Source organism: Berghia stephanieae, chromosome 11 (assembly GCF_034508935.2).
Source record: "Berghia stephanieae isolate SIO BIC M18660-M18661 chromosome 11, UCSD_Bste_1.3, whole genome shotgun sequence".
Classification (NCBI taxonomy): Eukaryota; Metazoa; Mollusca; class Gastropoda; order Nudibranchia; family Aeolidiidae; genus Berghia; species Berghia stephanieae.
Window position 1 is genome coordinate 21,254,558 of NC_088370.1, and position 13,645 is coordinate 21,268,202.

General features: G+C 41.9%; 1 protein-coding gene across 1 annotated transcript; it reads right to left on the minus strand.

Annotated features, from left to right (window-relative positions):
* Nucleotides 1-1,509: 1,509 nt before the first annotated feature.
* On the minus strand, nt 1,510-8,026 carry LOC144956359 (uncharacterized). The gene is made up of 3 exons (XM_078886856.1): nt 7,994-8,026; nt 4,023-4,561; nt 1,510-2,952 (listed from the first exon to the last, which is right to left on the minus strand). The coding sequence occupies exons 1-3, from the start codon at nt 8,024-8,026 to the stop codon at nt 2,187-2,189; spliced, it is 1,338 nt and encodes a 445-aa protein (XP_078742982.1). The 3' UTR covers nt 1,510-2,186.
* Between the last annotated feature and the right edge of the window lie 5,619 nt (nt 8,027-13,645).

Consider the following 13,645-nt stretch of genomic DNA (forward strand, 5'->3'; position numbering starts at 1 on the left):
CGAATATAACAATTATATAAGGTGACGGATTCACCACAGCCTAGGAAAAGATAAACTATGATTTCAAACTCAGGTAAATTGAACTCGCAAGCCTTGATAGTCTGTCGATCTATAAGATGGACAACTTCGAATACAGATCAAGGGTAGACTGAACTCATCTACTTGCAAGTCCAGGAGCCGTTTTCATGAACGCAGATTAGCGCTTAGTCTCTGACTTTAATAAATTGGATTTCATATGAGCTGACTAAGCAAGTCCCAGACTACAATCACGGCACATTCGGACTAAGTTTGGCCAGGTTTTAGTCATTTGCTGAGGCCGGGCATCAAGCTTAGTCTGACACTAGTTACTAGGATATATCATAGTGTCGACAATATAGCAGCTATTTTTAGATTGAGAGAGCTTCGATTTGGAAGGACAATACGTCGGTTACGAATGACAGACTCAAAACATGTCCTGTTGTCATTGTCATTGACACTGGCTTAAAAAAATATAAGATAAGTGCAGATCGTCGAAAGTACACATTTTAGTGAGTAAAAACTAAAAAAAATCTTAAAAACGTAACCTAATCGGCTTGCGAGTTGCGAGTGAACGGAGACTCGAAATCGAAGGGTTTACATCAAAGAACAACCCCCTCCAATTTGTTTGAGTTTCAATTAAACTTTCATTGGCTTAAATATAGAATTGACAGAATTGACCATGGACATCATTCTAGACTATCAGTCGACAATCACTGTCACGTGATTTGATTCATCATGGTAACAGTAAGTTCAAATATGAAGCGGAACGAAATATTATCTATACCGGATGTGTTGCTAATTTTCTCTTTGGAGAGATGAAATCCTTATATAAAACCTGGCCCTTCAAGTTTGGGGGTTGTGCGACGAGCTGACCACCCATACATGGAAAAATACTTTTTACTGAAATTTTCACAATTCTAAAATATAGATTGAAAAAAAGGGCTCTTAATAAAACTGGCAAAATACGGAGCCATATCACATTGCAGCAAAATGAGAGGTATTACATGACTTTCAGAACCAAGCAAAGATCTCACAAAAATAATCGTGTAAAAATTAGAGATGCCACAGACAGATAGATGATGTATTAAAGATGGACAAGCAGGATTTACACTTCAAAAATAATCATAGAACAGACATTTTCGTGGCAATCTCTATCTAAGTTAGTTTTGTAGACTTTCAAAAGGCTTTTGTCAGTGCGGATAGAAAGGTACTTTGGAACATCTTCCTCCACAATAGAATCCCAAAGAAACTGGTAGATTTTGTAAAATTACTCATTGAGGACAATTAATTCCTGCCAAATGATCCACCAAAATTTTTTTTTAAATTAACAAAAACAAACCAACTCTCAACTAAATTTCAGATTTCTAAAAGGTGATGCTAGTTATCTAATAACCAACACCAAACCCCATTCAGCATATCAGGATCTTTGATCCAATATAAAAATGACTTCATATACTTTGTAATGTTATTGAAATTGGAGATACGAAACAAGATATCAAAACCAGAATAAGGAAAGGCGGTTTTCCTTTGCCATCTTGTGGCCCATATGGAAAGCAACAGCTATTCTAAATGCAACTTAACTTAGAATATTTGATTCCAATGTGGAACATGTTCTTTTGTATGGATCTGAAACCCCGAGAGTCACATATCCCTCACTCATAGCATCCAGGCCTTCATAAGCGAATGCCTCCGCATGATTTTGAAAACAAGATGGCAAGATAACCTTCTAAATATAGAATTATTGAAAAGGTCAAACAAAAGATCAAGCAGCACTCGAATTAGGAGGATCTGAAGATGATCACATCCTTAGAAGAGTAGGGAGTAACGTCACCCGTCATCCCCTTGATTTGAATCTCCACGGGACACGAAAGGTAGGACGTCCGACAGGCGCTCACTAACCGACAAATTGAAGGTTACCAAGAAGAAAGCCAAGAACAAAAACAGATGGCGTGAGGTTCCATATGTTTCACAGGAAGCAAAGAGGGTTATGTGAAGTAAGTCATACAATCGGTATCCGGACTAATACACGCATCCTACTCCCAGACACTCAGATGACCAGATAGATATGAAGAGAGGAAGTGGAGGGTCTCAATACGAGCTGTAAATTTAAGGTTAACTTCAACACTTAGACTTCAACTTCAATTTTTAATCTCCCCTCTTTTTCTTTATTACCTCACAGTCCTTTTAAGCCGACACGTGAGGGATTTGTAGGTTTCTTTGAACTTACTGGACATGAAAAAATAAATGAAGAAATTAACGGCCGCGTTCACGCTTCCCAAGAAACTCCCCAAAGCTCGGAGGGCGCAGTACATGCCGTCTGCAGCCAGCTGCTCTAGAAATATCGAAGAGTAAAGCTGGTTTGAAGAGTTTGGAAGGTGGACCAGAAAGCTGATGAGGCAAATCACCAACACCAAAGTCACGGCTTTTCTCTCTTGCTGCGCGGCGGCGGTAGATTTTTTGCTCGACGTCATGGAGGATCGCGATTTTGATTGGTGGATAAGTTTAATGGCCGTCACTGTACCGCAGACAAAAATAATAGTCACGCAACCAAACGCGTTGACATTTTCTACGAAAGACCAGAAAATCAGAAAGTTGTCAAAGTCCCCGATAAAATAAAACGTGTTTGCAACTGTTTGATTTAGGTTCTCGTCAAATTGCCAGTAAGGTCGAACCCCGATCATGTGTGGCAGCAACACAATTAGTATCAGAACAGCAATGCATGAGAAAGTTATGATGATCGTCTTTCGATTGAAGAGTTTTCCCACCGAGAATGGGAAGAACACAGCAAGAGCTCGCTCAATGGCAATGAGAGCCGTGATATCAAGGTTGACGAAACTGATCCAGCGACTGGGAGATGTCAGGTAGATGTTGGTGACCGTATCGATGTAAAGGGCCGTTGCTGGTTCCAGGTAGCACGTGAAACAGGTCATATTTCTGCGGAAATAGATTTGAAATTATCACATCATGAAATAAGGATTGGGACAGAAGTTAAATAATGACTATGTGGAAAGGATTGAATGGTCTATATATATATATTACAGTAGATTCAATAGCAATTTATGAAGTCAAGAAAAATATAAACTAGCTTGATATTCCTCCTTCGAAGAAGAAGAAGAAGAAGAAGAAGAAGAAGAAGAAGAAGAAGAAGAAGAAGAAGAAACAATGTAATCTGGGGTACAACTTTACACTGGGCGTGTTCTTACAGTGCACCTCCCCATACAAATTCTGACAACCATTCGTGCGATAATCTTTATCTGCAAAGCCCTGCGATGGCACCATTTATATATAATTCTGAGAAAACTAAGGTTAATCCCAGATAGTTGGTCATATGGTCATGTGGAAGAATAAAAATGCTTTGCACATGGTAGCGACCGCCATCTTTAACATCGGGACCACCTCACAGGACCTCTACAACTCCGCCTTCAAATTCGCTTCTGATGGTAAAGGGAGTTAACTCACCAATCTTACAAAGGACGCTTAAGTTTGATAACTACACCTACTCGAGATTTTGACGTCTTAAAAAAAGAATGAAAAGATAGACCTCTTTTGGTCGTTGTGGAGTCAATGGTAACAAATAAAACCCACAAACGCATGTGTATGCCTCACCTCAACTAGGATTGCTTTTTATATTATCTTTTCCCTGGCACATTCAATAGGATTCAATAGTCTGATGTCACGTCCGCCCAGCAACGAGCAGTGGTTCGAAACAAAGAAAATCGGTACTTTTTATTCTTCATTCTGGCTAGAACTTTTTCACATGCCATGTGATCAGAATGTATAAAAATCAAAACATGATCAGATTTATGTCTTTCTCCTATTGATACACTTTAATGCTCGTCGGAGAATTATTTCATAAGGGTGTCCGCCATTGTTCTGATACTAAGTTACTAAGTTACTATGCGTCATTACGAGGGAAGTGACGTCACGACTGTTGAAGCCTATTGAGAACAGAAAGTAAAATGCGTGACAAGATTATTACATGTATTTATTGAAATCAGACTTACTGAATTGCGTTGCTTAGTAACAAGACGCAGTCAATGGCGGCCAGAGACAAGAGCAGAATGTTGGTGCTATGCGTTCCAATGCCATGTTTGGATAAAATAATGATGTTGAGGATGTTGCCGACGAGACCAACAACATTAAGGATGTTGTGAAAGACACAGATCCAAACAACCTGCACCCAGTATGCTGTGATGTCATCAAAGAGATACACAGAATACGTAGATGAAGGGGTGGGCGAAACCTCTACAACCTCGCCTTCGAATCCGCCACTGATCGTAGAGGGAGTCAACTCACCAAATTTACAAAGAACGCTTGAGTTTTGATAGCTACAACTACTCGAGTTAAAGAGGCTTCCATTGGTCGTTGAGGAGTTTCCATCCACAAGGAGGGATACGTCGTTTGACTCTAAGGCTTGTCGACTTTTCAAGAAGATGTCAACCATTGTGTAACAACTTGACAGAGGCAGGCAGAACAATCCCATGGTTGCTGGTGGAGATGAGTTGATGCTTCGAGCGGTGCGCTGGGGGTTACCATAAAGAGGCTTAAACATGGAATCATTAAGAAAAAAAAGTGAATTGAGTAGAGAAATGTCAGAAGACAATAGGCAATAGAGAATTAATTGTTTGTATTCTCAACTGTCCTCTAGTACTTTTCTACTCATTTAAGGTATTGCCATATTATTATTAACATAAGCGCCAATGTTGTTTAACGTTTACATTAGCGATATGCCGAACACTTCCTCCCTGAGGCTGGGATACGCGGACGACTGGGCACTCGTTACTCAGAGTAAAGTGTGGACCTGTCTCGAGAGCGTACTCAGCGAGGACGTCACCAGACTCAAATCCTACTTTGACAAGTGGTACCTGTCAGGAACGCTGGTAACAACTCCTAGAGAATGGGGCCCGATAATGGCAGCGATCCAGCCCCCCGATGTTCGGAGGGAGACGATTACGGGAAACTGGCTGAATAAGATCCGAGAGAGAGGGAATGGGGATACCCCTCTGAAGCGCATTATGGACGGCGCTCTCGTTTCGAGCTGAAATAAGTCCCGGCAATCCTTGTACGCAGCTTCCCTGACTACGGACAGAGATGCATATGCTAGATGGAAGTCGGTTTGGACAAATTCAATCCCTCGTGGGGTCGGGGATGTACACTCTTCTAAGCTTGGTGAGAAGTTGCCAGGCTTTGATACCAGTAAGAGGAGACACTGGGTGGCTGCGAATCGGCTTCGGTCGAGATGCTGCCTAGCAGCAAGTGCGCTTCATCAGTGGGGACTTTCCACCTGTCCCACATGTACCCGATGTGGGCAAGAACCCGAAACAGCAGAGCATCTAGTTGAACGGTGTGTTGTGACGATACTACCCGGCGGATTCGTGACGGTTCACGAGATTGAGTCGATCGTCATAACATAGTAGTGTGAGAACCATAAGAGGCTGATGCCAATGGGCCCTCCCTCATGGATCACCTATCTTGTCGTTGGTGGGGGTGGCTTGAGGCATACCGGGGGCAAAGGAATGATTCCGGTTGATCGTCACTAGACCAACCCGGATGTCGGGTCAATAAGAGGGCGCCTTGAACGGCCCGCCCTGATATGTGACGAAAAGAGATCCAACCCGGTGCCCGAATGGCCTCGGCAATCCCAGGCTCCACACTACTGTAGCATAATGATCAAGTCCAGAACACATTCTCAATGGCGAAGTGGACGGCTGCCTAGCTAATTACTACTGCGATCTTGTCGCCAGGGCCGTCAGCGCGGTCAAGTGGGGCTACCGAGACTGCAATGAGGCAGGTAGACAATTTCACTCATGAATGGACTGTAACGATCTACACCTAGTGTATGATCCTACGGCCAATGGTACCTTCATGGACACCCGCCATAAGAAGGAGTATACTCCTGATCTCACCCTCGTGACCAAGAGATCGAACGGGAACTAACTGCAGGTTAAGCGGACAGTTCTGGGCGACTTCCCGCATAGCCAACACAACGATGTCTTGTCACAGTCTCCCCCACTCTGCAGATGGAACTTCAGGAAGGCTAATTGAGAGGAATTTAGTTCCTATATCGAGCAGGTCTTCCCTGTTATACCTCCCATAACTGGCTGCTGGTTAAGAGCGCTCACCGCTCCTTTCCACGGGGCAAACGGAAATTTTACTCCCCCTGCTGTACGGAGAAGTCGGAAAAGCTGTACAAGGAGTACCAGCACACCCAGTCCCAGGATGTAGCCGATAGACTACTTCAGTCTCTGGCAGAAGGAAGGAAGCAACGGTGGCAGGAGACCGTGAAAAGTCTCGACTTTACACACTCAAGCCGCCACGCTTGGCGACTGATAACGAAATTGCACCCTGGCCGGAATTTCGCGAAGGCTGCACTGGAATGTGAGGCAGACACAATTGCCAAGAATATAAAGAACCGCGGGAAACGGGTCCCGAATCAGTCTTTCGAGCGCGGTGTCCGCAAAGCATACCGTACGATTTTGGACCCTCTACGGTCGGATGAGTCGGAATGAACATCCCCGTTCAGCACCGATAATTGGGTGCAGCCATTAGAGATGTTAAGAACGGCAAAGCAGTAGGGATAGATTGCCTATATCTCGATACGGTGACGCATTTGGGCCCTAGGGCACGGACCTGGCTGCGGAGGCAATGTCTGGCGTCATTGCAAAATGAAAGCTTCCATGAGAATGGAAGCACGCTAAGACCGTTGCAATCCTGAAGCCAGGGAAACCCATATCACTTCTGAACTGCCTGTACTATCTTTTGGAGCGTGCACTACTGAACCGATGGGGGCCGGTCCTAAACGCTGCCCTGCCACCCGATCAGGCGGGCATCAGGGAAGGGAGGTGCACTACGGAGCAGGGCATTGCCCTTACAGAGCATATTGAAGCAGGGTTCGAAAGGAAACAGCAAACTGGTGCTGTATTTATATACCTATCAGCGGCGTATGATACGGTTTGGTGCGAAGGGTTAATGCTCAAATTTGCCAAAATTATAAGGTGCAAAAAGACCTTGAATTTGTTCTCTTCAATTTCAACAATTCCACGGCTCGCTGGGAGACACCGCGAGCAAAGTCAGGAAACTGATGAACGGAGTCCCTCAGATATCTGTTCTGGCGCCAATGTTGTTTAATGTCTACATTAGCGAAATACCAAACACTTCCTCCCTGATGCTGGGATACGCGGACGACTGGGCGCTCGTTACTCAAAGTAAAGTGTGGACCCGTCACCGACCCAAATCCTACTTTGACAAGTTTTATCTGAAAATGAACACATCCAAAACCGTGGCAACTGCATTTCACCTGTGCAGTGGCTGGCACATCCGTAAATGAACATCCTCGTCGGGGACCAGCTTCTCCCATACCAACCGAATCCGAAATACCCAGGGGTTACGCTGGACCGCAGCCTTACCTATCGGGTGCATCTCAAAGGAGTTGCCCGGAAGATAGAGAAACGCCGAGGAAGCTGGCAGGATCAACTTGGTGTGCTAGTCAAGCGCTCCCGAGGATGTCCGCCCTACCCAATGTGGGTTAGAAGCAAGAACGTTGAGAAAGGAGATGTAGAATTTCGCAAGTCCATGCAAATGGTGTCGAACGCTGGCAACAACTCATAGAGAATGGGGCCCGACAATTCAGCCCTATGATGTTCGGCGGGAGACGATTACAACAACTGGCTTAATAGGATCAAAGAGAGAGAGAGAGAGAGAGAGAGAGAGAGAGAGAGAGAGAGAGAGAGATAGAGAGAGAGGGATTGGGGATACCCCTCTCAAGCGCATAATGGACGGTGCCCCTGTTTCGAGCCGAAATAAGTTCCGGCAACCTTATTACGTCACTTCCCTGACTTCGAACAGAGCTGAATAAACGAGATGGAAATCAGTTTGGACGAATTCAATCCTTCGAGGGGGCGGGGACACCAGCAAGAGGAGACATTGGGTGGAGCCAATCGGCTTCGGTGGAGAATCTGCTTAACAGCACACTCACTTCATCAGTGGGGGCTTTCCACCTGTCCAACATGTTCCCGTTGTGGTCAAGAGCAGAGCATCAAGTTGAACGGTGCGGTGTGACGAAGCTTCCGGTCGGGTTTGCGACGGTGCACGAGAGCCCCCCCCCCCCCCCCCATGAGTTTTGCATCCTAAATAGATCGCCATAACTTAGTAGTGTGAGCACCATTAGACGCTGCTGCCAACGGGCCGATAGGTCACTGGTTTGAGTCCCGCTCTGGGTGGCGTTGAATACTTGTAAAAGGCTCTTTACCACACTTAGGTGTAAAATGAGTTCATGACATGTTATGCGCTGTCTCCATCGAAAAAAAAAGTAATAGCGCCCCATTGGCGTTATGTCTCGATCTATATTATGTGAAGAGCTGATGTTAGCTTGGAACCCATTGTAAAGCGCGTTGATAACATTATGAAGTGTATGGAGCGCTATATAAGTGTTCAAGTTTTTGGCAAGCAATATTTTTAATAAATGTTTCAATGTTTACCAGAGCAGCAATTTAAAAAAAATGTATTGATCACGAGAGCGATCGATATATATCCTTTCTTTAAAAAATATAGCCTTGTGGAGAACATTGTGCTTATTTGAGTCAATAAAAATAATTGATACGGCGCACAACTCTACTGAGAGATTTGAAAAATAGAAATGTATTTTTTACAGATAGATAAACAGATAACTTGATTTCCTTTTATAATTTAAAGTCAGTCTGAAAGTTCGTTAAGTCAAACAGATATCATAAAAAATTTACCGAAGACACTAACACTCTCATGGCCACACCCTCAACTCTATCTGTCCAGTAGAGTCCTTACTTCCGTTGTGTTGATTTAGCGGTGATCAGTGTTGTTATGTAGTAGTTTGTTCTCATTGCGTGTATGTTTATGTGTGTGCGCGCGCGCGCGTGTGTGTGTGTGTGTGTGGTGTATACATGTGTGTGTGTGTGTTTTGGAATGTGGTTGCGTGGAAGAAAAAAAAAGGAGGGGGGGGGGGGGGTCCATCAAGAAGAGAAATTCCTGAGCAAGGGGGGGGGGTGTTTGCTAGGAACTGTCAGATTGGCATTTTTCAGCAAATCGTGGCATTCATAGTGATATAATTCACTTGATCACTTGACGGTATTCGGATTTACAGAAATTTTAAACAAGTTTCACCGATTAACACCATCAACTAATATTACTGCTGATATTACTGTCGTTTTTATGCCATCGATGTGATAATTATTGCCCTTGGAAATAGTTAGTTAAACGTTTCGGCAAACTGTCAATTGGTTCTGTCTAGCTTCTAGCCCGAACAAACCAAAAGTAGACAGATTCGGGGACTTGATATTTTTCGCGTCTGCTTCAGATTTTCATTTGACCTCACTTAAGTTAAGTAAAGGGGAGACATTCCGAAAGCTCCTACATCCCCAGTATTAATTCAATTTGTATTTTCACCGTTGATCTTTTGTCAGGCGTTTATTTATTCAATTTGTCATCATATAAAAGCGTTAAAAAACTCTAGAACAAACCTTGATAGATTTGTGAAAGTTTAAAATTTCCTAATTTGACCATTGTTTTGATTCTCGGCCGCCATTTTAATTTGTGAAATATTGAAGGTAGTGCAAAGCACTGCCAAGTAAAGCGTGGTAAAGACTTGCGACCTATTGATATTTATATCTACTGACTTATAAACTAAAATCATGCCGAATAAAGCACGGCAGAGACGACAAGCACATCGATTAAAATGTGCATCTTATCGTAATCAAGCTAATGAAGAAAATGATTCTGGCAATATCGAATGAAAATAGTTCTTTCCCCGCGAAATTGCGGGCTTTTTACTAGTATATATATATATATTATATATATATATATATATATATATATATATTATATATATATATATTTTTTTTTTTTTTTTTTTTAATTTATTTTTTTTTTTTTTTTTTATTTATTTTTTTTTTTTGTTTTTTTTTTTTTTATTTATTTATTTTTTTTTCTTTCTGGGAAAGTAACGTTTACTACTTAGCCCACACATCGTGCCCATCAGATACTGTGTCAAAAAAATTAGTGACTTATTATTATTATTATTATTATTATTTCATTTATTTACTTATTTATTTATTTTCTATTTATTATTATCTTTTTAAGATTTTTTTTTTGGACAATCCTTTTTTTTTTTCGACTTTAACTGTTGTTTGACCGTATAAAAACTACCACCACCACCATCTAGAACAACAGAACAAATTAGTAACAGTTAATATTTACATTACATTAGGGGCAGCGTGGCTTAACGGTACGTTTTTTGCTTCGTACCCGAAAAGGTGCCGAGTTCGATAACCCGCCGCTGCGCTGTGTGGCCTTGAACAAGTTACCTCGCCTTAACTCAAATTGCGGCGCTGCACTGCGGCTGACGCCTGGATTATTCCAGTCTTCCCTTGGAATAGACCCAAGAGACAAATTTCCCCTATGGGATTAAAAAAGAGAATTTTATTTTCCTTTTATTTTATTTTATTTTAATCATGAAAGTCATCATGTTTTTTTTTTTTGTTTTATTTTTTTTTAATGAATCTATATTAAAAATAGCCGAATAAAGCAAAAAAAAAAAAAAAGAAAAAAAAAAGAAAAAAAATTGAGGGAAAATCATAAATAAGACTAGCAATAAAAAAATAATTCGGTACCTGATAACTTGTGTAGCGCTGTTGAGTCAGAGTCTTGCAGGGTGTTTGTGGATGAAATTTTATGCCTGGGTTTTTATACTCGACAACCATTTATTTAGAAGATAATGATCGTGACACGAGTTTCACCACGATCACCCGAATTAGTTGCCGTTGTCTTCGGTAATCTCCATTAGCACTGACTTTGATTGGCAAGTTGGCGCTGTCATTTTCTAGTGTATGTCATTATATATACCACTCCTCCTCGTCCTCCTATTTGTCCTCGTCGTCTTCCTTCTTCTTCTTCTTCTTCTTCTTCTTCTTCTTCTTCTTCTTCTTCTTCTTCTTCTTCTTCTTCTTCTTCTTCTTCTTCTTCTTCTTCTTCTTCTCCTTCTCATCATCATCATCATCATCATCATCATCATCATCATCATCATCATCATCATCATCATCATTCTTCTTCTTCTTCTTCTTCTTCTTCTTCTTCTTCTTCTTCTTCTTCTTCTTCTTCTTCTTCTTCTTGTGCGGCTATGTGGTCTTGTATTATGACACTCGCATTCGGATCGGAAGGTCCTGGGTTCGACCGTATTTGCAAAAGGAAATTAACACATTGAATGAAGATATTTTAACACGAACAGTTTCTTAGCCAATTGTCAACACGAATGAGTTCCAAATTTCGCTTAAGGCTGTAAAGGCATGACATGGCCAAGATATTGCGAACTTACCCATTGTTAACGGAGAACACTATTCTTACATCTCACCATCCGCCTGGAAGAAGAAAAAGAAGGAAAAGGAGTGACCAAAGAACAAGGAGGATTGGGAGGGAGAAGAGGGAAATGATATGAAAAGAAGGAATGAAAAGGAGGGGGAAGCATGAGAAAGAGAGGATATGGTGCTGAGAGGATAGAGAAAAAGAAGAAGAAGAAGAAGAAGAAGAAGAAGAAGAAGAAGAAGAAAGAAAAGAAGAAAGAAGAAGAAGAAGAAGAAGAAGAAGAAGAAGAAGAAGAAGAAGAAGAAGAAGAAGAAGAAGAAGAAGAAGAAGAAGCACGTTAAGTGGATATTACGCTATATAAAAGCTCAAGTTCTTCTTCTTCTTCTTCTTCTTCTTCTTCTTCTTCTTCTTCTTCTTCTTCTTCTTCTTCTTCTTCTTCTTCTTCTTCTTTCTCTATCCTCTCAGCACCATATCTTTTCTTCCTCATGCTTCCCCTCCCCCTCCTTTTTGATTCTTTCTATCATTTCCCTCTTCTCCCTCAATATAGATAGTATGCGCTTGACTAAGAAGCTCATAACATTGCCATCCGGAAGTATAACGGACCAACACACAAATCTGTGTGTATCCATGAACGTTCATAGTCAGGTTAATACAGTTCAGTGAGCATTACTCATAAACGCGGATGGCAAAAAACAATAACAAAGACCTGAGTGACGTTATCTTAGAACTATCTATACACTAAATACACTCAAAGCGCTTACAAGGGATCGCGAAACAACAGAATCACACATGACATACAGGCGGAAGAGATAAGATGCCTGTAAGGCGCCATTACAATTTTTTTTTCATGAGAGACAACGCTGTTAACCATTTAACTCTGAGTAGGTGAGAGAACTTGACTAAGAGCCTTAATGTTCCAAATACTCAATTTTGTGCTGACCAAAGCGCGACTCGAACCAGGGGTCTACAGGCCCAAAGGTGAGTGTGAATACAACAAGACCATGAAGCAGAGTCTACTTATAGTACACTTGTCCCGATGGTTATCCGGCCCAGTAGACCGGCCCCGTAGAACTGAACATTTCGTCGGTGACTGGTCTTCTCTAAGAAATCGCTGCCATGAAGCCATACAGCAGTAGCCTCTTATGGTTTTCACACTACTATGTTATGACGATCGACCCAATCAGCAAAGTCTGGTCCGCATTTGTGCACCATCGCAAACCCGCCGGGTAGCATCGTCACAACACACCGTTCGACTAGATGCTCTGCCGTCTCAAGTTCTTGCCCACAGCGGGTACATGTTGGACAGGTAGAAAGACCCCACCGATGAAGCGCACTGGCCGTGAGGCAGCTCCTCGACCGAAGCCGATTCGCAGTCACCCATTGTCTCCTCTTACTGGTATCAAAGCCCGGCAATTTCTCATCAAGCTTAGATGAAGTTACGTCCCCGTCCCCACGAGGGATTGACTTACAATTGAATCCGTTCATTCACACCTCTAAATTATAGACAGTAACCCCCTAGTCATTTGATTTATATAGACTTGACTTTTAATTTGTGTCAAAAAAACAAAAAAAAAAAAACCCCAACAAACCCACCTGCATTAAGTCCGAGGTATTATTCCCCACTATCCATTTGATTACAAACCAGGAAACCAGAGTTGCATTGCTGTAATTGGTCTGAAGTTGAAAATTATAGGGAATTGTCTCAGGTTGGAGAAAAAAAGCAACCTCGAACATCGCCAACCAGGAGTTAATTACCATGCATGGAGTTAATAACACGTTCGTTATCAGAGGATGTAAAAATGATAATAGCACTTACTGAGTCGAATGTAGATAATAACAACGGACACACGCTTTTGTCAAAGGTAAGTTAAAACATTTACTGTAGCCTGCTTTTTATTCATTTTCATTTTTTTCGGAATTTTTTTCTCCAATGTAAATATAGTAAATACCGGATTTTAGCACGCTTTCAGGGAAACCAAAAAGCGTGCTAGAATCCGAGCGCGCCGAAATACGATTCTCATGGGAGGTAATTATTAATAAATAGGATAAATTTCAGCCAGCCATCTGCAGGGCTTGCTTGAATTCCGTGTGTGAAAATGCAGCGAGCACGTTATTGTATTCATGAATTGTGAGCCAACGTCTCAAAACGGTATTGTGTAGGGATAAACCAGATGCTAAAAAAGTCCAATTAAATTTGAACTAGTTAAAAAATGACTTATTGCCATTTAGCAACCTGAAATATGATATTCATCCTCCTCTATAAAGTATATAAACTCAACGCAAGTGTGATATTTCTGTC